General features: G+C 41.6%; 2 protein-coding genes across 2 annotated transcripts in view; one reads left to right on the forward strand and one right to left on the reverse strand.

Moving 5' to 3' along the window:
* Positions 1-8567, reverse strand: part of NUFIP1 (nuclear FMR1 interacting protein 1) — a 46549-nt gene extending 37982 nt beyond the window's left edge. The window contains exons 1-4 of the mRNA XM_031001364.3: positions 8057-8567; positions 2463-2545; positions 1111-1209; positions 279-341 (exon numbers count right to left, since the gene is read on the reverse strand). Coding sequence (XP_030857224.2) covers positions 279-341; positions 1111-1209; positions 2463-2545; positions 8057-8468 — 657 coding nt within the window. The 5' untranslated portion in view covers positions 8469-8567. The remainder of the gene's footprint in view (positions 1-278; positions 342-1110; positions 1210-2462; positions 2546-8056) is intronic.
* GPALPP1 (GPALPP motifs containing 1) overlaps positions 8561-26169 on the forward strand; it is a 49036-nt gene continuing 31427 nt past the window's right edge. The window contains exons 1-3 of the mRNA XM_004054461.5: positions 8561-8774; positions 23342-23474; positions 25232-25336. Coding sequence (XP_004054509.3) covers positions 8687-8774; positions 23342-23474; positions 25232-25336 — 326 coding nt within the window. The 5' untranslated portion in view covers positions 8561-8686. The remainder of the gene's footprint in view (positions 8775-23341; positions 23475-25231; positions 25337-26169) is intronic.

Consider the following 26169-nt stretch of genomic DNA (forward strand, 5'->3'; position numbering starts at 1 on the left):
GGTGTAGTAAAGCAGTATACAATTTGGAGTCAAGAAACTGAGGTCCAAGAATCAATTCTCAGGCCTTGGGCAATTCATTTTTTAAAATATTTTAAATGGGGCCAATATAAACAACCATAGCTGTTTGTGAGGAAAAAGTTGAATAAATGATGTCAAAATCCTTACAAAGTACTCCATTAGTGTTACCTATTATTAGGTATATAAATGAACAGTTGTGAGGATAACAGATCAATAAAAAGAGCATGTATTTAAAAATAGGATAAAAAAACAGAACTTACATTTCTCCAATGGAACTGGACAATCTTCTCGTGTGCAGTAAAAGAGCAATCTACTTCAGGGCACTATGAGTTTTTAAAAGAAAAAAAAAACTATTTAACAAATGTTTTCCATGTTAAATTTACCCCACTATACATACACAGACATATTCTGGCTGTATTACATAGTTATCCCATCTGTATAGTATTATCTCTGCATACAAAAATGACTCCAAAACAGGGCTGCCTTTAGGCAAAGGAATGACACTCTCAGAGTATGTGGCACAATAATATATCTCATTTACTTCTCCATTTGAGCAAATTTGAGCATCAATAAACCTGTGAAATGTTCTTAATTCCTAAAGTTGAGGGGCATTCCCAAAAACAGAAAAAGAACCTTTCAAAACCAAAGGCTTCCTTTTTAACCTTTTAAACATTTTGGTTAAAGTTTTCTAGATAGTACCTGACAAGCTGTGGACCAGCCTTTGAGGGTGATAGGCACAGCCACATTACACAGTATGGTTTAATGGTCAAGGGCAGACTTAAAGGGGAAAGAACTCATTAAGATGCACAAGGTAACTAGAGGAGAGGACAGCCTCTTCCCAAGCAGTAGAGGTACACACATACAAAAAGCTGCCAGGGCTCCCTTCTTTGCTACCACCTTACCTCGTCCCTGAAGCAGTGGGATCCCCACTTTCAAACCCCAGGGTCACTGCCCCTATCTGTCAAGTTGTCAAACTATATCTCTACGGAAACTATAAACTTTAAAGGAAAACAAGCTGGGCATTTCTACCAAATATACAGATAGAAGAAGCATAATTGCTACATCAGTTTCAGGACAACTAAGAAAACCTACTTTTGTATGTTCAGACATGTGTTTGTCATACTTTTCTTGATTTTTAAAACCACGATCACAGGTATCACAAAAAAAGTGAAAAACTGGTTCCTTTCTTTTCTGCAAACAAAAACAGAGAGGAATTAGGCTTTTGGTGAAAAATCTGTAATCAATAATAAAAACATAACTATCATTCTAGTAATACACACTTTGATGTTTCCAATAACCCTTTCATGTGGGAGAAGCTTGTGAGTATATTTCCAATAAAGAGATTATTCTATTTCTTTCTTTCATTTTGATTTTAACAAATATATTAGTGAAACCCAGGCATAATTTTAAATTTTTTTAATCCAAATAGTGCTAATATAAATTATGAGCAGATTGCAAATTGGTTATCTAATTAAGACTCAGTACAGAATATGTTGAAATGATCTGAAAATAAACAGAATAAAAACAGCAGCTCATCTTTTAGAAAAAAATAACTACAGCTGACCCTTGAACAACACAGGTTTGAACTGCAAGGGTCCACTTATAAAAGGATTTTTTTCAGTAAATATACTGGAAAATTTTTTTGGAGATTTGTGACAATTTGGAAAAACTCACAGATAAACCACATAGCCTTAGAAATATCAAAAAAAAAAAAGTATGTCAAGAAAGTATAAAATATATGTGGACACCATTTTATTTATATATTAACCGACTATTTATGTTATTGGTAAGACTTCCAGTCAATAGTAGACCATTAGTAGTTAAGTTTTAGAGGAGTCAAAAGTTACACACAAACTTTTGACTGCACCTCTAACTGTTGCGTTGTTCAAGTATCAACTATATGGCCAGGCATGGTGGCTCACGCCTTAATCCCAGCACTCTGGGAGGCAGAGGTGGGCGGATCACTTGAGGTCAGGAGTTCGAGACCAGCCTGGCCAACACAGTAAAACCCCAACTCTACTAAAACTACAAAAATTAGCCAGGTGTGGTGGTGTGCGCCTGCAGTCCCAGCTACTCTGGGAGGCTGAGGCAGGAGAATTGCTTGAACCCAGGAGGCGGAGGTTGCAGTGAGCCAAGATCGTACCACTGCACTCCAGCCTGGGCGACAGAGTGAAACTCCATCTAAAAAAAAATAAGGTAAAATAAAAGTATCAAATATATATCTATTTCTAAAACCACAGAAAAGAAACAAAAATTTAGGTATATATTATTTTTGAATCCCAATTTGCTATATTCATGTTTAACCATAAAATTCCTTTTTATAGCAAGGCTCCACTGTGTCAATAATGGAAGCAAAACACTGAAGACAGTTATGACAGAAATGCAAGATATGAAACAGTAACATAGGGACCAAGGGGTCAAATTCAAGAACATCTTTCAAATACCTTTTTTTTCTGTTTTCTACTGGGAGGTAAGCTGAAGTCTGTGAATTTTGCATCATACTTTCGTGGATAATAAGAATTTTTAACTAAAAAAAAAAAGATCCATAAATGTTTGCAACAATGTAATTATTTAAATTATAATTAAATTTTATCTACTACAGCATGTTACAAATATTTCAGTAAAAACACTAGTAAACTACCCTTCTAGGAAGAATACTAGTTCAAACAAAATAACAAAGATTAAGATTAGTCTACCAAATGACTATTTTTCAAACAAAGAAAGACTGGTGTGATTATATGTCCACAGAAACTTCAGGCGTCAAAGTGCAGAAATGGACAACCTAACCTGATGAAATTCCTTCGGTTATTTCAAATATTAGAAATGTAACCAGTAAAATCCCCAACACTGCTCCTTCAGCATCAATTTCGCACCAGGAAAACAGAACCTTGTGAAATATATCTCCTCTCAAATCCCACTGTACTTTTCCATTCTTATTACCATGCCCCAAGTCAGAAATTCTGATCTTCCACCAGATTACTCCTATATTGTCTTCCAGTTCCTAAGCCCCCTCTTCCAACAAACCTTACATACTGACACCAAAAAAAAAAAAAAATTCTCCTATCCTGTCACAACCTGGCTCAAAAATTTGCATATGGGCCAGGTGTGGTGGCTCATGCCTATAATCCTAGCACTTTGGGAGGCTGAGACAGGAGGACTGCTCAAGGCCAGGAGTTCATGACCAGCCTGGGTAACCTCACATGACCCCATCTCTACAAAAAAATTTAAAAATTAGCTTGGCATGATGGCATGCACCTGTAGTCCTAGCTACTGTGGAGGCTGAGGTGGGAGGATCACTTGAGTTCAGGAGTTTGAGGCTGCAGTAAGCTATGATCATGCCACTACACTCCAGTCTAGGCAACAGCACAAGACCCTGTCTCTGTCTCTTTTAAAAAAATTATTCTTTGTATAGAGATGGGGTCTCACTATGTTGCCCAGGCTGATCTCACACTCCTGGGCTCAACTGATCTGCCTGCCTCAGCCTCCCAAAGTCCTGGGACTGCAAGTGTGAGCCACCATGCTCAGCTGACCCTGTCTCTTATTTATTTATTTATTTATTTTTTGGCGGGGGAGATGCAGTTTCGCTCTTGTTGGCCAGCCTAGAGTGCAGTGGCACAATCTTGGCTCACTGCAACCTCTGCTTCCCAGGTTCAAGCGATTCTCCTGCCTCAGCCTCCCGAGTAGCTGGGATTACAGGCATGTGCCACCATGCTCAGGTAATTTTTGTATTTGTTAGTAGAGACAGGGTTTCACCATGTTGGCCAGCCTGGTCTCGAACTCCTGACCTCAAGTGATCCACCTGCCTCGGCCTCCCAAAGTGCTGGGATTACAGGCGTGAGCCACCGCACCCAGCCCACCATCTCAAATAAAAAAAAAAAAAAAAGTTGAGGGAGGGGCTGGCATGATGGCTCACAACTATAATTACAACACTTTGGGAGGCCAAGGCGGGCAGACCACTTGAGCCCAAGAGTTTGAGATCAGCCTGAGCAGCCTGGCGAAACTCTGTCTCTACAAAAAATACAAAAATTAGCCAAGCTTGGTGGTATGTGCCTGTAGTCCCAGCTACTTGTGAGGCTGAGATGGGAGAATCACTTGAGCCCAGCAGGTTGAGGCTGCAGTGAGCCATATATGTGCCACTGCACTCCAGCCTGGGCCACAGAACAAGACCCTGTCTCAAAAAGCAATAATAATAAAGGATGAGTTTGACCTTCTCTCACTCTCTCTCACCATGTGATGCCTTTCTTGATGTCACCATGCAGCAAGAAGGTCCTCAACAGCCCCTTGATCTTGGACTTAACCTCAAGAACTATGAGCCAAATAAATTTCTGTTCATTATATATTACCCAACAGGTCATACTCTGTTATGGCAGCACAATAGGGACTAAGACAGCTTCCTAGAGACCTTCCATGAGATTCTAATTTATTTTCTTACCCTACCCTTCCCCATACCTTGCACATACTCTGCTTCAGTCACACCAGAACCCTGTAATCTCCAGAACTTGCCTTGTACTGACACCTCTTTCTCTACCTAGGAAACATCTCTTCCCAAATTCTATACATCTAAGACACTTCTTCCAAAAGCTTTTCCCAATTTCCTCTACATTCTGAAATCAGCTATTATATGCCTCTATCATCAGTCACACTGTATTTTGATTCATACTTATAACATATCTCATCTGACTTAGCCAAGTCCGTATTTCCAGCATCTGCCATACAATAAACACTAACTGTTTGGGCCAGGTGTGATGGCTCATTCCTGTATTCCCAGTGCTTTGGGAGGCCAAGGCAGGCAGATCACCTGAGGGTCAGGAGCTCGAGACCAGCCTGGCCAACATGGTGAAACCCAGTCTCTACCAAAAATACAAAAAATTAGCCAGGCGTGGTAGTACGTGCCGGTAGTCCCAGCTACTCAGGAGGCTGAGGCAGAAGGATCCCTTGAACCCAGGAAGTGGAGGCTGCAGTGAGCCGAGATGGTGCCACTGTACTCTAGCCTGGGTGACAGCAAGAGACTCTATTTAAAAAAATAAATAAAATAAAATAAAAATAAATAAAACACTAATTGTTCAGATTCAGTTTAATGCAGAATTGAATTTTTTTTTATTATTATACTTTAAGTTTTAGGGTACATGTGCACAATGTGCAGGTTAGTTACATATGTATACATGTGCCATGCTGGTGCGCTGCACCCATTAACTCGTCATTTAGCATTAGGTATATCTCCTAATGCTATACCTCCCCCCTCCCCCCACCCCACAACAGTCCCCAGAGTGTGATGTTCCCCTTCCTGTGTCCATGTGTTCTCATTGTTCAATTCCCATCTATGAGTGAGAACATGCGGTGTTTGGTTTTCTGTCCTTGCGATAGTTTACTGAGAATGATGATTTCCAATTTCATCCATGTCCCTACAAAGGATATGAACTCATCATTTTTTATGGAATGAAGAATTGAATTTTATGCAAAGTTGGAGAATGGTTTTAAGTTAACAATCTTGTAGTTTGAAATATGATCTATATGGTGTCAACACCCAAATTTATAGCTCCAGCCACAAATCTCCCCTGAAAGTAGACTAATAGCTAAAAGCCTATTCAATATCTCTACCTGACACAAATATATTCCAACTTTAATTCCTGGACTTCCTTCCAAATCTGATCGCGCCACTGCACTCCAGCCTGGGCAACAGAGCAAGACTCCATCTCAAAAAAAAAAAAAAAAAAAGAAGTGGAGCCACAAGATGTGACTGATTTGCTGCAATCTCATGGTAAACCTTTAATGGATGAGAAGTGGCTTCTTATGGATGAGGAAAGAAAGTGCTTTTTTGAGAAGGAATCTACTCCTGGTGAAGATGTTGTGAACACTGTTGAAATGACAACAAAGGATTTATAATATTATATAAACTTAGTTGATAAAGTAGCCTCGACTTCCTGGGCTCAAGGAATCCTCCTGCCTCAGCCTCCCATGCATCTAGGACCACAGGCATGCCACCAAGCCTGGCTAATTTTATTTTTTTTGTAGAGACAGGGGTCTCACTTTGTTGCCCAGGCAGGTCTCAGACTCCTGGGCTCAAGCAATCCTCTTGCCTCTGCCTCTCAAAGTGCTAAGATTAGGCTGGGTGCAGTGGCTCACGTTTGTAATCTCAGCACTTTTCGGAGGCCAAGGAGGACGGATCACTTGAGGTCAGGAGTTCAAGATCAGCCTGGCCAACATGGTGAAACCTTGTCTCTACTAAAAATACAAAAATTAGCCAGGCATGGTGGCGGGCACCTGTAATACCAGCTGCTCGGGAGGCTGAGGCAGGAGAATCACCTCAACCTGGGAGGTGGAGGTTGCAGTGAGCCAAGATCATGCCATTGCACTCCAGCCTGAGAAACAGAGACTCTGTCTCAACAAATTAAAAAAATAAATAAATAAAGTGCCAAGATTATAGGTGTGAGCTACCCTGCTCAGCCTAAAGTATTTTTTAATCAAGGTATGTAAGTTGTTTTTTAAGACATAATGGTATTGCACACTTACTAGACTATGGTATAATGTAAAAATAACTTTTTTGCCCCATATGATCTGCAGGAAAACATAACTTTTACATGCACTGGAAAACCAAAAAAAAAAAAAATTGTGTGACTTGCTTTACTGCAGTGGTCTGTAACTGAACCCACAAGAGCTCCAAGGTATCCCTAAATCTAGAATCCGACTACTTCTCACCATCCCTTGGGCTTCACCCTGGTCCAAGTCTCCAATATCTCTTGTTTAGAAAAGTAACTACAATAGCTTCCTAACCGGTTTCCCTTTCAGTCAGTTCTCGCCAACAGACACATTAATCCTCTTAAAACGTATATCAGATCATGTCAATCCCCTGTACTACCCACCTCACAACAGTAAAAGTCAAAGTCCTACGATCTACAAAGACATACCAGGTCTTACCCTCTTCCCCCATCTTCTACAATTATACTCCAGACTCAGTCCTCTGTAGCCACACCGGTTCCCATTCTGATGTATAGCTTCTAAGCCTCAAGACCTTTGCACTTGCAGTTCCTTCTGCCCGCACCCCTATTCTCCCAGTTGTATGCATGGCTGTGATCCCTCACCTCCTTGAAGTCTTCGCTCATATGTCACCTTCCTTATGACTAACAATGACATTTAAAATTGCACTACCTGGCCCGGCGTGGTGGCTCATGCCTGTAATCCCAACACTTTGGGAGGCTGAGGCGGGCGGATGCCTGAGCTCAGGAGTTAGAGACAGGCCTGTCCAACACGGGGCAACCCCCTTTCTACTACAAATATAAAAAATTGGCCGGGTGCGGTGGCGTGGGCCTGTAGTCCCAGCTACTCGGGAGTTTGAGGCATGAGAATTGCTTGAACTCGGGAGGCAGATGTTGCAGTGAGCCTCTCTGCAGAGACTGCATAGGCTGGAGTGAAGTAGATCGCGCTACTCTTCACTCCAGCCTGGGCGACAAAGCGACACTCTGTCTCCAAAAAAAAAGAAAAAAAGAAAATCCTGCACTACTTACCATTCTTCTTTGTTTTATCTCTCTCCATGCCACTCAACCTTCTAATGCACAATATGTTATTTTGCTTATTGTCTGTCTTCCTACACAAGAGAGATATTAATATTAAGCTCCATAATATTTTTTGTATGTTCTGCTCACTGCTATATACCCAGATTCTGGTACATAGTCGGAATTCAATAAATAACTGCTAAATGGAATTAACAGTCAACAGGAAAACATTCTAGTCAGACATATTTTGAGAACAAAGGATTTACAATATTATATAAACTTAGTTGATAAAGCAGCCTCGACTTCCTGGGTTCAAGGAATCCTCCTGCCTCAGCCTCCCATGCATCTGCGACCACAGGCATGCCACCATGCCTGGCTAATTTTATTTTTTTTGTAGAGACGGGGGTCTCACTTTGCTTTGAGATACTAATGACCAGACTCCAAGAGTGCAGAGGCAAGGCAGAGTAGAGAGAGGAAGCAGAGAAAGGGGATAGGAAAGAACGGGGGAAAAAGGTAAAGGGGTCGACTCACGTGGAAAAATAGCCTACCTGCAGGGTTGAAGGACTTCTGATGCCGAGGAAACCTATCAGAAGACTGTCTCCAATACCACGATGTGGAAGCATGGAAATTCCAAGGCTGGCTGCTGGGTTGAGGCTGAGAATCAAGGGGGGACTGGGCGTCGAAGGGGGGTTGCGCCCCGGGAAGAATCTGGGCGTCGAAGGGGGGCGGAGCCCCGGGGAGAGACTGGGCCTCCATGGGGGGCTGCGACTCAGAGGAAGGCTTTGACCCGGCTGCGGAAAGCGAGGACGTAAGCGGTGGTGGCGGTGGCGGCAGCATTGCCCAGAACATCCAGCTGTCCCGCGGCGGGGCAGTGTCGCTCAGGGGCCCTAACGTGGGAGTCAGCTCGGGAGACGCACGCCACCCGATAGGAGTCGCGAAATCACTAGTCGGCTCAGCCATACCACCGGCGTGTCCGGAGTCTAGCACGCGACTGTGGAGCAAGCATTAGGCGTCACTTCCTTTACCGTGAACTACGCGGCTCAGCCAACCACAGGCTTTACGTCATTTCTCGGCGCCGGGAAACCTGCCATTCTTCGCTGCTGATCGCGGGATTCTTTTTGGATAGGGTTGACGTTCGTGGATAGACTCATATCTGTGACCAGTGTCCGCCACCGCGGATGGCAAGAGACCTGATCGGACCGGCCCTGCCGCCCGGCTTCAAGGCCCGCGGAACAGCGGAGGACGAAGAGCGGGACCCGAGCCCTGGTAAGCGGCGGCGTCTCCGCTGCCCACCAGGCCCATCTACCCCCTCCCTGGCCGGGCCCTGCTCGCTGAAGAAAGTCGGAGGCCTAGGAGGGCGGAGGAGTGGGGAGTGGGCGCGGCCTGACGCGAGAGAACTTTTCTCTTCCCAAACAGTAGCAGGGGGGAGGAGGCTGGGGGACCCTCCTAGAAACGATCTTTGGCGTGGTTTGGCTTCGTGATGACAATACATTCTTATTTAGCCTTAATGTGAGCTGCACGCTGCCCTAACTGACTGATACCCACTCAGTCATTTAAGCCGTGTAAGAAAAAAACTATTTTCCCATGTTGCAAATGGGTACGCCCAAGCCCGTGCCAGTGTCTAGATCATACTGCTAGCAAGTGATGGAGCGCAACTCAGAGGGAAGCGGTTCTCCTAACCTCTGTGCCATATTGCCTTCTGATTACAAGAACCTTGCAGATCCTGTTCTCTCCAGCCCCCGACCTGCCTTCCTAGCCTCTCGTTCTGTTATTGCATCTGACTAACACAGCCCCAATACTCAATCCAGTCTGAGTTGCTGCGCAATTCCTTAACGCTCTAGGCTTCTGGGCTTCCTCTGGTTGCATTCCTAAACATAACTGACAAACTTCTCCCCATCCTTCAAGGCCCAACTTAAATGTCACACCAATAAAACCTTTCCAGATTCCCCGAGGCATTGTCATGCCTTTCTTTTTGCCCTCGGGTTTTTTCCTAATTACATTGCATATTTAGTACACTGTATTTGAATAATTTGTCGACATAATCTGTCTCCACCATTGCACTATGGTCTTCTACCTGAACACGCAACAGGCACTTGGTATATACGAAACGAATGCTTCTCGGATTCCGGCATGCATACCTATCCGCTTTAATGTTTATTCACATTTGTAGACTAGCACCGACACCCAGTTGGAGAAGAGTAAAGCTGAAAGAGTAACCCTGCCATTTCTGAATCTAATTTTTCTTCCTGGTCTACCCGGAGGCTATGTTTCTACTACAGGCCCCTTTCCAATATAATTTCTGTCATAACCACTTTAAAAATTATGCCTTCCAGCTGAGCGAGGTGGCACAAGCCTGTAATCTCAGCACTTTGAGAGGCTGAGACGAGGCGGATCACTTGAACTCAGGAGTTCGAGACCAGCCTGGCCAACATGTTGAAACCCCATCTCTACTAAAAATACAAAAATTAGCCGGGCGTGGTGGTGGGCTCCTGTAATCCCAGCTGCTCTGGAGGCTGAGGCAGGAGAATCGCTTGAACCCAGGAGGCGGAGGTTGCAGTGAGCCGAGAGTGCCACTGCGCTCCAGCCTGGGCGACGGAACGAGAGTTTGTCTCAAAAAATAAATAAATAAAAGTAAATGTGAAAAATTATGCTTTCCTACCTGTAGGAGATAGCTTTAAAAAAATAAAATAAGGCCAGGTGCGGTGGCTCACGCCTGTGAATCCAGCGCTTTGGGAGGCTGAGGCGGGCGGATCACGAGGTCGAGAGATCGAGACCATTCTGGCCAACATAGTGAAACCCTGTCTCTACTAAAAATACAAAAATTAGCCAGGCATGGTGGCACGTACCTGTAGTCCGAGCTACTTGGGAGGCTGAGGCAGGAGAATTGCTTGAACCTGGGAGGCGGAGGTTGCAGTGAGCCGAGATGGCGCCACTGCACTCCAGCCTGGCGACAGAGTGAGACTCCGTCTCAAAAAAAAAAAAAAAAGAAAAAGAAAAAGAAAGATTCTTCGTATATATTTGTTGAATGACTTCTCTTCGTCAAGCACAATATCTTAGACGTAGTGTGTCATTTTAAACACATAATCTCCCCTGCTATAATTCCATTCCCTTCATAACCGCCTAGATGGCTGAACCTAAAACAGTTGCCAAAAAATCTTCGTATATCATTTTTATTTCATCTATCTGGATTTTTAAGAAGTTTGCCAGTACCAATGGCCTTCACATCCACTATATCACACCATAGAAGCTGCACTTGGACCATCTTCTAGTTATTACCTGCATCACCACCCCTCCTACAACCAAAGGGTAACTGCTTTCTTGATTTATAGCATCACAGATTCGTTTTGCATGTTTTCTCTTTCATAACTGGCTTCCTATCTTGGTACTACATTACTTTGTGAGATTCATTCATGTAGATTAGCGTTATTATAGATTGTTGAAGTTCATAATCTGGTCTTTAAACAAACAATTATTATAGGTTGTTTCTTTACATTGCTATATAGTCATCCATTGGATGAATGTTCTGCAATTTATCCATTTTACGTTGGATGAACATCTGAGTAATTTGCATTTGGAGGCTGTTATAAAATGTGCTGCTATGTATTGTAGTATATGTCTTATGGTAGATACTCCCAGCTTCCAAAGTCACCAAAGTTCTCAGCGTGTATGAGAATTCTAGTTGTTCCACATTCTAATATTTAGTTTTTTTCTTTTAAATCTGGTGGTTTGTAGCAATATCTCATGGTAGTTTTAATTTGTATTTCCCTGGTGACAAATGAAATTGACCACCTTTTCATGTGTTATTTGACCATATGAATACATGCTGTGTTCAGTCTTTTGCTTATTTTTCCATTGAGTTGTCTGTCTTCATATTGATTTATAGAGTTCTTTTTATAGTCTGGATATGAGTCATTTTCCAGATAGGTGTATCAGAAATATCTTCTCTAATTCTGTGGTTTTTTCACTCATGTTGGTATGTTTTGATTAACATAAGTTTTTAATTTTAATATATTCTGACTTTTAATTTTTTTCTTTTATGGTAGAATTTTTTGCATCCTATTTAAGCTATCTTTGCCCACCCCAAGGTTATAAAGCTGTTCTGTGTTTTCTTCTAAAAGCATTATTGTTTCAGCTTTCACATTTATATTTGCAATTCATCTGGAATTGATATTTGTGTGTGGTGTGAGATAGGGATGAAAATTTTTTGCCCCTGTAAGGGTATCCTGGCACCATTTATTGAACAGACCATCCTTTCACCACTATCACCTTCCTTATAAATCAGGCAACCATATATATGCATCTAGTTTTTTTTCTTGTTTATTCTGGTAAAATATGCACATCTGTCATATTAACCATTTGTAAGCATATAGTTCAGTGGCACTTAGGTACAGTCACATTGTTGTGCGGTCATCACCACCATCCATCTCTAGAACTATTTTCATCTTGCAAAACTGAAACCTATACCCATTAAACAATAACTCACCATTCTCCCCTCTGACCCAGTCCCTGGTAACTACCATCTACTTTCTTTTTCTGTTAATTGGACTATTTTAGGTACTTCATTTAATGGAATCATACAGTACTTGTCCTTTGGTTACTGGCTTATTTCACTTAGCATAATTTTTTCAAGCTTTACTTATTGTAGCACGTTAGAATTTCCTTTCTTTTTAAGACTCAACAGTATTCCATGTATGTATATACTGTATAGACTACATTTTGTTTATTCATCTGTTGCTGGACCCTTGGGTTGCTATGTATGCTATTGTGAATAATGCTGTTATGAACATGGGTGTACAAATAATCTGTTCAAGTCCCTGCTTTCATTTCTTTTGGTCGTATACCCAGAAATGGGATTGCTGGACCATGTGGTAATTCTACAACATTTTGAGAGGCCGGGCACGGTGACTCACACCTGTAATCCCAGCACTTTGGGAGACCGAGGCAGGTGACCTCACCTGAGGTCAAGAGGTCAAGACCAGCCTGGCCAACATGGTGAAACCTCGTCTTTACTAAAAATACAAAAATTAGCCAGGTGTGGTGGATTACCCAGAGATCTTGTTAAGATGCCAACTCTGATTCAGGTGATCTGGGACCTGTAGTCCCAGCTACTGGGGAGGCTGAGGCATGAGAATCACTTGTACCTGGGAGGTAGAAGTTGCAGTGAGCCGAGATCGCCCCACTGCACTCCAGCCTGGGCGACAGATCGAGACTCCGTCTCAAAAAAAAAAAAAAAATTTTTGAGGAACTAGCATACTGTTGTCTACAGCAGCTGTACCATTTTACATTCCCACTAGCACTGTACAAGGGTCTCAGTTTCTCCACATCCTCCCAGTGCTTGTTAATTTCTGTCTTTTTTTTTTATAATAGTCATCCTAATGAGTGTGAAGTGGTATCTCATTGCTTTGATTTGCATTTCCTTAACGATTAGTGATGTTGAGCACCTTTTCATATGCTTATTGGCTTGTGCATCTAGGTTTAAGAAACTTGGGTCAGGCATGGTTGTTTACGCTTGTAATCCCAGCACTTTGGGAAGCCGAGGCAGGCATTCTTGAACCCATGAGTTCAAGACCAGCCTGGGCAACATGGCAAAACCCCATCTCTACAAAAAATACAGGTAGTGCATGCCTGTAGTCCCAGCTACTTGGGAGGCTGAGGTGGGAGGATCGCATGAGCCCAGGAGTTGGAGGTTGTAGTAAGCTATGATCATGCCACTGCACTCCAGCCTGGGTGATAAAGTGAGACCCTGTCTCAAAAAAAAAAAAAAAAAAAGGGAGAGAGAAAGAAAGAAACTTGAATTTAGAGTCTAATTTCTTAAAAAAATGCCCTCTCGCGGCCGGGCACGGTGGCTCACGCCTGTAATCCCAGCACTTTGGGAGGCCGAGGCGGGCGGATCACCTGAGGTCAGGAATTCGAGACCAGCCTCAACGTGGAGAAACCCCGTCTCTACTAAAAAAATACAAAAATTACCCAGGTGTGGTGGTGCATGCCTGTAATCCCAGCTACTCGGGAGGCTGAGGCAGGAGAATTGAATTACCTGGTCTTCTCTGTTCCTGCTGCCTACCATGTCCCATCCTACCTTGAAGTCTTCATACATGTTGTTCCCTCAGTTTGAGTGCTTCCTCCCATCCCTTAGTTTCGTTCGTTTTGCTAGTTTTCAGAGCTCAGTACAAAACTTCATCTTGGGATTCAGGTGTTACGGGCCTCCTCACGTGATAAACATAAAGTCACACAGTTTTCCAAAATACATGGTTTTCTTAATAAAAGTATTCTTGAAATTATTTATTCGTGGTTTTTTGTTGTTGTTGTTGATTTAGGGTCATTGTTCAGAATATCACATCATATATATCGTTAGATAATTAGAAATGTGAGGCATTGGAGAGAGAGCATTTTTTTTTTTTTTTGAGACGGAGTTTCGCTCTTGTTGCCCAGGCTGGAGTGCAATGGCACAATCTCGGCTCACCACAACCTCCGCCTCCTGGGTTCAAGCTATTCTCCTGCCTCAGCCTCCTAAGTAGCTGGGATACAGGCGTGCACCACCACACCTAACTAATTTTGTATTTTTAGTAGAGAGAGGGTTTCTCCATGTTGGTCAGGCTGGTCTTGAACTCCCGACCTCAGGTGATCCTCTCGCCTTGGCCTCCCAAAGTGCTGGGATTACAGGCGTGAGCCACCGCACCCAGACACAAGCCCCTATCTTTAAACACACACACACACACACACACACACACACACACACACACACACCCCTTCTCTTCTTTTGGTTTCTATACCATACTCCCCTCATTTTTGTCTTCTCTTTGGGCAGCTCCTCTTCATCTCGAATAGTTTATCTTCAATTAAACCTTCAGGTGTTAAAGATTCTGAAAGCTGACTCCTAAGCCCTCTTTTTTTTTTAATACTCTATTCTCTCTTTTAAGTGATGATATTCCCACCCATGGGGTGAAGGTTTTTATATAAGAACTTAGATGCTTATCTAACATCTTTGTTTAATGATTCCCAGTGAGAGTTCCTATCAGAATCTTCAAAAAAGGATATGAACTTCTAAAAAAAATCTTTCAATGTTCTAGCCAGTCTCTTCTTTCCTCCCCTGACAGGATTTTAATGTATTCCAAGTTCAGGAGCAAAGACTAAATTACCCCCTAAGTCCCTGGGACTGTCCCAGTTTTAGCACTAAAAATCCCACATCCCAAGGAGCCCTTCAATCCCAAGCAAACCAGCACAATTGGTCACCCTATTTCTGTCTTCTGTAGCAGTGCACCTTAAACTTGAACATGCACATGGATTACCCAGAGACCTTGTTAAGATGCCAACTCTGATTCAGGTGATCTGGGTGAGGCCTGAGATTCTGCATTTCTGACAAGCTCCCAGCTGCTGCTGCTGCTGCTGGTCCTGCTGGTGCCAAGACCACAGTGTTTGTGGTGAGGGATGGGAGCACACGTGGCTTTCTCTATCTGTAGTTATTGTGCTGGATTGTTTGCTGGTTTGCCCCACTAAACCATGAGGAAAGGAACCACGTCCTAAGCCTCTGTAATCCCCAATACTAGCAGGGTACCCAGCACAAAGTGGGTACTCAGTAGATTCCTTTTGGCGGAGTAGAGGACAGTAAAAATTCCTGGTCAGGCGCAGTGGCTCCTGCCTATAATCCCAGCACTTTGGGAGGCTAAGGTGGGAGGATCATTTGAGCCCAGGACTTCAAGAACAGCCTAGGCAACATAGTAAGACCTCATCTCTACTAAAAATTTAAAAATTAGCCAGGCATGGTAGCATGCACATGCAGTCTCAACTACTCGGGGGGCTGAGGCAAGAGGATTGCTTGAGCCCAGGAGTTTGAGGTTGCAGTGAGCTGTGATCACACCACTGCACTCCAGCCTGAGTGTTAAAACAAGACCTTGTCGCAAAAAAAAAAAAAAATTCCTTAAGAGGGGCCCAGGATTTATGGGGGTTGGAGAAGCCAGGACCTGCATGAATACAGCTAACCATAATCCTTTGTATGGAGTCTGGAAGAAACCTAATGGCTGGCTGGGAACGGGATTTTTTTTTTTTTTTTAAACAGCGTCTCACTGTCATCCTGGCTGGAGTGTAGTGGCATGATCTCAGCTTACTGCAACCTCTGCCTCCTGGTTCATGTGATTCTCCTGCCTCAGCCTCCTGATTAGCTGAAATTACGGGGATGCACCATCACATCTGGCTAATTTTTGTATTTTTAGTAGAGATGGGGTTTCACCATGTTGGCCAGACTGGTCTGGAACTCCTGGGCTCAAGTGATCCATCTGCCTCAGCCTCCCAAAGTACTGGGATTACAGGCGTGAGCCACTGTGCCCAGCCTCTTTTTTTTTTTTTTTTTTTTTTCAGTTTTTAAAAATTGTGATAAAATACACATAATATGAAATGTACCATCTTAACCATCTTTAAATGTACAGTTCAGTGGCATTAAATACATTCAGATGATTGAGCAACTATTACCAGCATATCCACATCTTTTCATCTTGTAAAACAGAAACTCTGTACTCACTAAGTAATAACTCCTCATTCCCCCCTCCAGCTCCTGACAAGCACCATTCTACTTTCTGTCGCTATGATTTGACTACTTTAAGTACATCATTTGAGTGGAATCATACAGTATTTGTCTTTTTTTTTTTTTTTTGGACTGGCTTATTTCACTTAGCATAATGTCCTTAAGGTTCATCCATGTGGTAGCAGGTGTCAGGATTACCTTCAAGTGAAGATTCCTGAATCCAGTCTGTTATCTGCCCTGTGTTCCTCACACTCTGCTGTCCCAGAAGGAGATCTGACAAGCATGACCAGAGTAAAGAGGAGTGAGGGAGCACACAGGTCTGAGGTGGAACAAGTTAACTTCATTTGAATACTCTGAAAATTGACTGCTGGAAAATGTCCCCCGAAGTCATGTCATTAGAAACCCTGGGGTGCAAATATTTTCTCAAGAGCGATCCACAGACTCCATATGCTGTTCTATGGAAGCTGAGTGGAGCCTTGGCCACTTTGACTCTAACTCCAGTCTCCTATCTGCAGTGACCTTCACCTCCACTAATTTCACCTACCTTTTAAGCTGGAGTAGGGAGTCTACCCTACTCCAGCTCCAAAAACTCAAATTCAAATCTCATTCTCAGCAAGAACCCCTTATTCATTCATTGTTCTCACTCAAGTTACTCCCGTTTCATTTGCTTTTTATTTTTGTTTTTTAACCTCATTGAGCCTTCCGTCCCTAAGTACTTCTATCCCTAAGTACTTCCATCTGAGAGGAGTGCTTACATCCCTACTCCTGTTAGACTCCATGGTCCATCCATTCATCCACTCTCTTGCTGGTGCTCTCAACTGCTTTATCCCATTGGGTATTCTGCCAAACCCATCTAACAAAAGCCCAGCTCTGGATCAGTCCAAGTGTTTACCCCTTGTGAGCCTACAGCCAGGCTTCCTAATGCTGCTAGAAGAAACCTCACGCCTCCACAAGCTAATGCTGCTAAAAGATGGCCTGTTCCCTAACTGGGTCCATAGGTCTGTCCAGTAATCCTCACAGGCTTCACCTCCCTTCTCTTCCCCAACCTGCAACCTTGGCTTTTTAAAACTTTCCCTTTCTTTCTAAAACTTTTATTTTTCCATCTACTTCATTGAACAAGTAGATGCCATCATAAGAGAACTTCCTCAATTTTCTGTTACTGTATCTAAAAACTTTCCTAAATCCATGCCAAGCTTTTTGTCTGCCCTTTGGTAACAATAGAAGAGGTATACTGCTTCCTTCTAAAGCTAATCCTTCCATTTTTACTCTGACTCCCTTCCCTGTCCTTAGGGCCACCTGCCCTTAGCATTTAACCAAAACATTCAAATCTTTCCCATCTTTGAAGAAAACTCTACTTCATATCCCCCTCTAGCTGCATCTTTTTCTTTCTCACTGTCTCTGGGTCTTCTATTTTCTCCTTAACCCATTGCATTTCTGCCCTCACCAGTCCACTGAGACCCTCACCAATTCAAGGCTTCCTTTTCAGTCCTAGTCTTCCTTGACCTCACAGCAACATTTGGCCCCTCTCTATCCTCTCTTGGTTCCAACCATCCTGAACACCTTTCAGTTTTCTAAATGTGATGACTCTTTTGCTTTCAGGCTTTTGCAGATGCTTTTCTTTCTGCCTGGACTACTCTTCCTCCAGTCCCCACCTTCTTTGCCCAGCTAACTCAGGTCCCACCCCTACATCACTGCTTCTAGGAAACATTCTTTGATGTTAACTACCTACTGCCTGTAAAAGATGGGTTGGGTGCCCCTTCTTTATATTTGCATGACTTAACCATGTCATGGGGTCAGCAAACTTTTCTTGTAAAGGACCAGATAGTAAATACAGTTGACCCTGTAGATCTGCAGGTTCTGAGTCTTCAGGTTCAACCAACTCTAGATTGAAAGTACAATATTCAAGGGAAGCGGAACCAAGGCCATAGCCACAGATTTTGGTAGCTGCAAACAGGGGAGTTGGTCCTGGAACCAATCTCCCGAGAATACCGAGGGACAACTGTACAGTAGGCAAAATCAAGATTATTGTAAAAGTATGTGTACAACAAGAAGGAAGCAAACTTCACAAAATTTTGTTGTTGCAATCTAAAACATAATACCATATAATTTTTTTGTAATACAGGTCTACTAATGAGAAGAACAGAATTGGTTTTGGGGGAGTAACATTTCATTTCATTGGGGTTCAAGTTAGCATTCCTAGTCATCAGAATCAGTTGTGGATGTTCATCTGTTAATGCTGATCTGTAATGAGATTTTATGTATCATACTGAGTTCATTTTTTTATATGCATAATTCTGTGTGATATGAAAGGGAAATAAGTGAAATATAAGGAACGCGTAACTCCTGTTCTCATGGAATTTATAATCTATTTGGAAAATTATCATTGCAATAGGAGAGCCTCTTTAATGACGACAAGCATCACTGCTTTAGGAGAGATATGGAATAGTTCATTACATGTTCCCAAAATAATTTTTTGAGATTATTCATAGTTCAGAAGGATATCTATAAAAAAGTGAAGCCAGACATGTCCTTACTTTTATTAGGGGGTCTGTATTGTGGCGTATACTGACTGACACTTTTAATATTCTTCTCTTTTTTCTTGAGACAGAGTCTCGCTCTGTCACCAGACTGGAGTGCAGTGGCATGATCTTGGCTCACAGCAACCTCCGCCTCCCGGGTTCAAGTGATTCTCCTGCCTCAGCCTCCTGAGTAGCTGGGACTACAAGCATGTGCCACCACACCCAGCTAATTTTGGTATTTTTAGTAGAGATGGGGTTTCACCATGTTGGCCAGGATGGTCTTGATCTCTTGACCCCATGATCCGCCTGCCTTGTCCTCCCAAAGTTCTGGGATTACAGGCATGAGCCACTGTGCCTGGCCCCTTTTTTCTTTTTTATATCGCCATCTCAGTATTCTGTCATTTCATGATGAAATAGTTGTTTATTTTGAACAACTCAAATAGAAATTAATGGTACTATGTGCTGAATGTTACTTTTTTATACTATTTTTCCGTGATTATTTTTAAAAGGCCAGGTTTTCTTAGATGAGTTTTATCTTCATCTGCTTATTATCTTTTTAAAAAATGTATATCTCGTTTGTTTCTTTAAAAATCCATGGCAATTTTTTAGTTGTAATAGCACCAGGTGTGGTGGCTCATGCCTGTAATCCCAGTGCTTTGGGAGGCCAAGGCAGGAAGATCACTTGAGGCCAAGCGTTCAAGACCAAGCTGGACAACATAGTGAGACCCTGGTCTCAAAAAAATAAATAAAATAAAATTTAAAAATTATCTGTGCATGGTGGCAAACACCTGTAGTCCTAGCCATGCAGGAGGCCGAGATGGGAGGATCGCTTGAGGCCAGGAGTTCAAGGTTACAGTGAGCCATGATCACTGCTTTCTAACCCAGGCAACAGAGCAAGACTAAATAAATAAATGAGTGAATGAATACATAAATAAAAGGTAAGGTATGTGTGTACATTATAATACCAAGAACAGCACATATTTAGACCATATTACACATCTAATTGCTTAAAATATATAAAAGAATAATAAAATTTTTTCTTGATACAAACCTATCCAAAATTGGCCAATAGTATACAATTGATAAATTACATGGATAGCAGTCACATATAAGAAGAGAAAGAAGCAGAAGAGGAAAAAACATATGTTCCCTCTTTAATGTACTTAGAATCAAGAAGATGAAAAGAGCCAATCACTCCTATGGGGTCACACATGAGGTTAGAGGTCACATATAGTCTCTAAATTATAAATAAATTGGGGAACACTTACATACTAAGACATTAAGTCTTCTTTAGTAAACCCTAAACAGCAGTTGGAGATAGGAATCCCATCCATGATGCTTGATGTTTTCCTTTTTGCTGTAATGCAGCATGCCTTAGAGTTATTCTTTTCTAAGGCATGTTATGTACCTGTTCTATAGTAATGCACCAAGAGAGATAGGAAAAATTTTTTTGAAATAGGCCAACGATTCCAAAACTAGCCTTAGTTTCTCCCCTGAGCTTTACACTGTAATAATGTTTGGCTATGTCCCCACCCAAATCTCATCTTGAATTATAGTTGCCATAATCCCTACATGTTGTGGGAGGGACCTGGTGGGAGGTAACTGAATCTTGGTGGTGGTTACCCTCATGCTGTTCTCGTGATAGTGAGTTCTCATGAGATCTGATAGTTTTATAAGGGGCTTCTCCCCCTTTCTCTCTGCACTTCTCCTTCCTCCTGCCATGTGAAGAAGGATGTGTTTGCTTCCCCTTCCACCATAATTGTACGTTTCCTGAGGCCTCCACAACCATGCTGAACTGTGGCTCAATTAAACCTCTTTCCTTTATAAATTACTCAGTCTCAGGTATTTCTTCATAGCAGCATGAGAACGGACTTACACACCCTATACACCCTAGTATGCCCAAGTACCACTGATAGCACCACCTAAATTTTTAAGGCTGTATGAAACTTAAAATGTGAAAAACAAACTTTCAACTCTCCCCTCCCAGCCTATTTTCTTCCCAGCCTTCTCCATATTAGAGAATACCATTGCCATTCACCTGCCTAGCTAGTCAGGCACAAAACCTAAGACCTATCCTTGGTTCCTTTTTTTTTTCTTCTCACCTCTAACATCCAAACCATTAGCAGTCCTCTTTGCCCTTACATCAGAGTATGTTGCAAATCAAACCTTTTTTTTTTTCTTTTTTTTTTTTTAGATGGAGTCTTGCTCTGTCGCACAGGCTGAAGTGCAATGGCGTGATCTTGGCTCACTGCAACCTCCACTGCCGAAATTCAAGCAATTCACCTGCCTCAGCCTCCTGAGTAGCTGGGATTACAGACGCACACCACCATGCCCAGCTAATTTTGTATTTTTAGTAGAGACAGGGTTTCACCATGTTGCCCAGGCTGGTCCCGAACTCCTGACCTCGGGTGATCCGCCCACCTCGGCCTCCCAAAGTGCTGGGATTACAGGCGTGAGCCACCACACCTGGCCCAAACCATTTTTTATCAGCTTTCTAATGCATATCCCCTGTTGCTGATCTCTCTTGTCTATTGTCCACAAGCTGACAGTTTTTTGTTTGTTTGTTTGGTAATTCATATCATGTCTGTCCTGACCCACAACCTCCCAATGACTGCCTGTTGTAATTAAAATCCAAACTCCTGCTGGATGTGATGGTGCATGCCTGTAGTCCCAGGTACTCAGGAAGCTGAGGCAAGAGGATCGCTTGAGTCCAGGAGTTCTGGGCTATAGTGCGCTATGCAATCTGGTATCCACACTAAGTTCAACATCAGTATGGTGACCTCCGGGAGTGAAGGACCACCAGATTGCCCTAAGGAGGGGTGAACCAGCCCAGGTCGGAAACAAAGCATGTGAAAACTCTCGTGCTGATCAGCAGTGGGATCGCACCTGTGAAAAGCCACTGCACTTCAACCTGGACAACACAGTGAGATCTCGCCTCTTAGGGAAAGGGAACAGAAAAGGGAAAGGGAAAGAGAAGTCCAAACTCCTTATTGTAGCCTGTACTAGCATTTATTGAGCACTTGCTATATGCCAAAGACTTTGTTAGGTGTTTTGCATATATTAACTGATAAAATCTTCACAACAGTCCTGTGAGGTTGAAACTATTATTAACCTCATTTTACAAAGCAAGAGTGTAGTAGGAAGGTTAAGTAACTTATCCAAATCACACAGCTAGTAAGTGGCCAACCTGGAATTCAAAGCACAGAGTCTGACTCCAAAGCAAGAGTCTGGCCCCTTTATACCATCCAACTTGATCTCGTCATTTTGCTTTTCTTTAGCCACACTGGCCTTTTTATTCCTCAAGCATATCAGGCTTGCTCCCTGCATAGGAGTTGTGCACTGGCTGTTCCTCTGTCATCTCATCATGTAAGTCTCCATTCAAATGTCTTTTTCTCAGAGAGATTTTTGCCTTACCACTGTCTTTAAAATTACCCTCCCACATATACAGTGTCACCTTTTTCCTATTTTCATAGTAGCATTTACACTATCTGAATTGATCTTAATTCTTTTAATGTTTGTTTCTCTAGAAGTATTTACTTAATAACTGTTGTTGGACGGATGGTTGCTGACTATTGAGTATTGGCTAGTATAGTGGTTAAGGATATAGGCTTTGAAATCAGACTCCTGGGTTCATGTCACAGCCCCACTATTTAGTTGTATGAAGTTAGGCAAGTCACTTAACAATTCTTGGCCTCAGTTTCTTCATATGTAAAATAGAAATAATATCTCCCTTATAGGATTGTTATCAGAATTAAATAGAATAATGTGTATGTCTCTTAAAACAATTCATAACACCTAAGAACTCAAACCATGTTATTTGTTTTTTATTTATTACACTTAAGTTTTTGTAGTAACAAATATTACTATTACTATAATATTGAATGAATGGCATACCCAGAATACTCTTTGGAAAATCATGTTTCGAGGCCCTCCTCCAGGCCAACTGGGTTAGAATATCTGAGAAAAGGGCCCATGAATCTTTTAAAAATATATAGATTTTAGGGATTCTGATAAATATCCAACCTTGGGAACTATGATAGTAGGCTTTTAGCATCACTATTTAGGATCAACCTGGACAGTTGTGTCTGTGTGACATCATCAGTGACATCATGACACTGCAGTGACACCATGTAGTAATTTGTAATTTAGCTGAGATGTAAAGTGAGAGCAAGTCATTCTGGTAAGTGGACCTAGAAGACCCTTACCACTCTCCCTAACATCCCCATTACAGTGCAGCCTCATTCTCTTCACTGTATCTCTGTTGGCAAGGAGTAAAACTTAGAGTGACTCTAATTTTATTTCTGCTTGGAAAATCATCTCAAAAAGAAAACTAACCAAGAAATATGGGGATGCCAGGAAAGATTTTTTTTTTTTTTAAGTAGTGGTTCTACCGTAAACTGTAAGAAAAAAAAAAAAATCATGAAGCCATTGGGGTTTTTTTTTGTGTTTTTTTGGTTTTTTTTGTTTTTTTTGGCAGGTGCACCAACCAATGCGAAAACTGCACATTATCAAGGAAATTACATGCTATTGCTATATCTATAAGTTCGGGTTTATAAGTTCAGATATTAACAAAGCTTTTGTGAATCTCATGAAAGAGATTGTGTAAGACATGATTTCTGCCTTCCTAGAGCTGGAAAGACAAAACCACTGTACACAAACAACAGCAAGTGAGATTAAAGTGAATAATAAATGATAGACAGCCAGTGCTGTTTATTTCAGAAAAGAAAGTGAAAATATCAGCTAGAAGGGTTCATTGAAACAGTAGTGGCTAGTGATGACAAACAACAAGTCTTCTTTAGTTGCAGGACCAGCTCTGCCCCCTAATTATAAAAGCAGTAGTTCAGATTCATCAGACAGCGATGAAGACAGTAGTTCTTTGTACGAAGAAGGAAATCAAGAATCTGAAGAAGATGACAGTGGTCCAACTGCAAGGTCAGTCATTTATTTAAATTAAATGATAGACCAAACTTCAGAGCTAGTATAAGTTGGCTGGAACAGATAGCTAGTAAGGGGATATCATATTTCCATTTATACAGCACAGGGAGAAATCATTTTGTGTGGCATTTCATCCTGAATTATACCTTTTACAAAGAAATTTATTCTAGTAGTTTGCAGCTATAGAGATATCTAGAATTTCAATATATATGTATATTTTTTCCTGAGACAGGGGCTCACTCTGGCGCACATGCTGGAGTGATGTGGCACGATCTTGGCTCACTGCAGCCTCTGCCTCCCAAGCTCAAGCGATCCTCCCACCTCAGTCTTCTGAGAAGCTGGAACCACAGGCGCCCGCAAATTTTTGTATTTTTTGTAGATTTTTTGGTATTTTTTGTAGAGATGGGGTTTCATCATGTTGCCCAGGCTGGTCTCAAACTCCTGGACTCAAGTGATCTGCCCACCTCAGCCTCAGAAAGTGCTGGGATTACAAGCATGAGCCACCACACCAGCCAATAAAATTCTTACATAAATGATTTTTCTTAAGATGTCATTGAAGTGCCAAAATAGGCTACATAAACCATAGAATTTCTTATTAAAATTATATATGCAGTGTATGTTCTCTTTAAATAAACTAATGGTTTTCTTTTTTTTTTTTTTTTTTTTTGAGATGAAGTCTCACTCTGTAGCCCAGACTGGAATCCGGTGGCACAATGTCAGCTCACTGTAGCCTCTGCCTCCTAAGTTCAAGTGGTTCTCCTGTCTCAGTCTCCCAAGTAGCTGGAACTACAGGTGTGTGCCACCATACCTGGCTAATTTTTGGATTTTTTAGTAGAGACAGGGTTTCACCATGTTGGCCAGGCTGGTCTTGAACTCCTGACCCCAAGTGATCTGCCCGCCTCGGCCTTTTAAGGTGCTGGGATTACAGGCATGAGCCACTGTGCCCAGCTGAATGATTTTCCTCTAATCTGGCCTTACCCACTATGAGTCTATGTAAATGAGAAGTCAAATCTTTGTTTATTATTGAGTAACAAGCTTTTTTGATTCATTTTAAATATTATCAGGTGGAAATAGCAACTTAAAACCCTTCCTTAGATGAGAATAAAAGTCACAGTCATAAACTTTTTACTGCGAAACATCTGACCAATAGACTTTGAAACTGCATTGAGGGGAATCTTTAATACCACAGAAAATATAGAATAGTGATATATTACTGCTGTAAAGAAATAACCAATCTGTATTTTAGGCCAAAAATAAATTCCAGGAAAAGACTAGTTACGAACTATTGTCGTAGGCCAGGTGCAGTGGCTCACGCCTGTAATCCCAGCACTTTGGAAGGCCAAGGTGGGGAGATCACTTGAGGTCAGGAGTTCGAGACCAGCCTGGCCAACATGGTGAAACCCCGTCTCTACTAAAAAATACAAAAATTAGCTGGGCGTGGTGGCGCTTACCTGTAATCCCAGCTACTTGGGAGGCTGAGGCAGGAGAATTGCTTGAACCTAGGAGTGGGAGGTTCCAGTGAGCCAACATCACGCCACTGCACTCCAGCCTGGGCAACAAGGCAAGACTTCCTCTCAAAAAATAAAAAAAAAAAAAAAGAACTATCGTAGTATCCAGTTTTTATTCGGCAGGATTAATTTATTGTTGCAGTGTTTATACAACTAGATTTAATGCTTTTTTTAAAAAAATTAAAATGTGCTTTTGTGAAAAAAATTTTGACATATATGCATAAAGTTATACTACTATGTTTTCAGAAAACAGAGGAAAAATCAGGATGATGACAATGATGATGATGATGATGGGTTTTTTGGACCAGCCCTTCCTCCTGGATTTAAAAAGCAGGATGATTCTCCTCCAAGGTGATAATGTGTAATATTTTAGGACAGTCTTTCTTTAAATATTTTAACTAATGAATCTTTAATGAATTAAAGAATTGTCTGAAATTATGTTTTAACTGAAATATTTATATAACATTTTGAAATGGGTCATTCACCAGGAAAAGAAGTTGTTTCCTACAATAAAAATAATTATTTACATGTTTATGACACTTTCATAGTTTACAAAAAACTTCCACATCTGTTATTTGATATTCACAAAAGTGTTTTGTGGTAAACGAGGTGGATCACCCCTCTCCCCACTTTATAAACAGATAAGGTCACACACATAGTAGCAGACCTGGAGCTAGAATCTTGATGTTCTGACTTTTAATTCAGTTGTTTTCTTAATTATTTATCAATAGAAGAAACACATCCCCATGTGCCATGTTAGACAATTGGACTAACTTCTCTGAATCTTAAATTTGTTATCTGTAAGCTAGGATAACAGCATGTACTTTACAGAATTGTGATGATTGAGGTTTCATAGTTACATACCTTGACTTTGTGTGTGGGTGTTTAATTTATATGGAGCCTGGCACAGAGTAAGTATATAGTAAATATTTATTCCTGTCTTCTTCCCAGAATTGTAAAATTTTTAAATGCCAAATATAAGATCGCACATCAAATTGTTTATAATTCATAATACTGTATACCAATATGAAAGAACAAGCAGAAAAGGCTTTTTATTTTATATTCAAAGTTTATAATCACATTTGGCAGTTCCTAACTTCCATTAACTTTAGTTGTTTTAGATATACAGGGATAGGCAATCTACAGTCCCCAAACTAAAAATGATTTTTGCATTTTTGAGAGTA

Source organism: Gorilla gorilla, chromosome 14 (genome assembly GCF_029281585.2).
Source record: "Gorilla gorilla gorilla isolate KB3781 chromosome 14, NHGRI_mGorGor1-v2.1_pri, whole genome shotgun sequence".
NCBI classification, from domain to species: domain Eukaryota; kingdom Metazoa; phylum Chordata; class Mammalia; order Primates; family Hominidae; genus Gorilla; species Gorilla gorilla.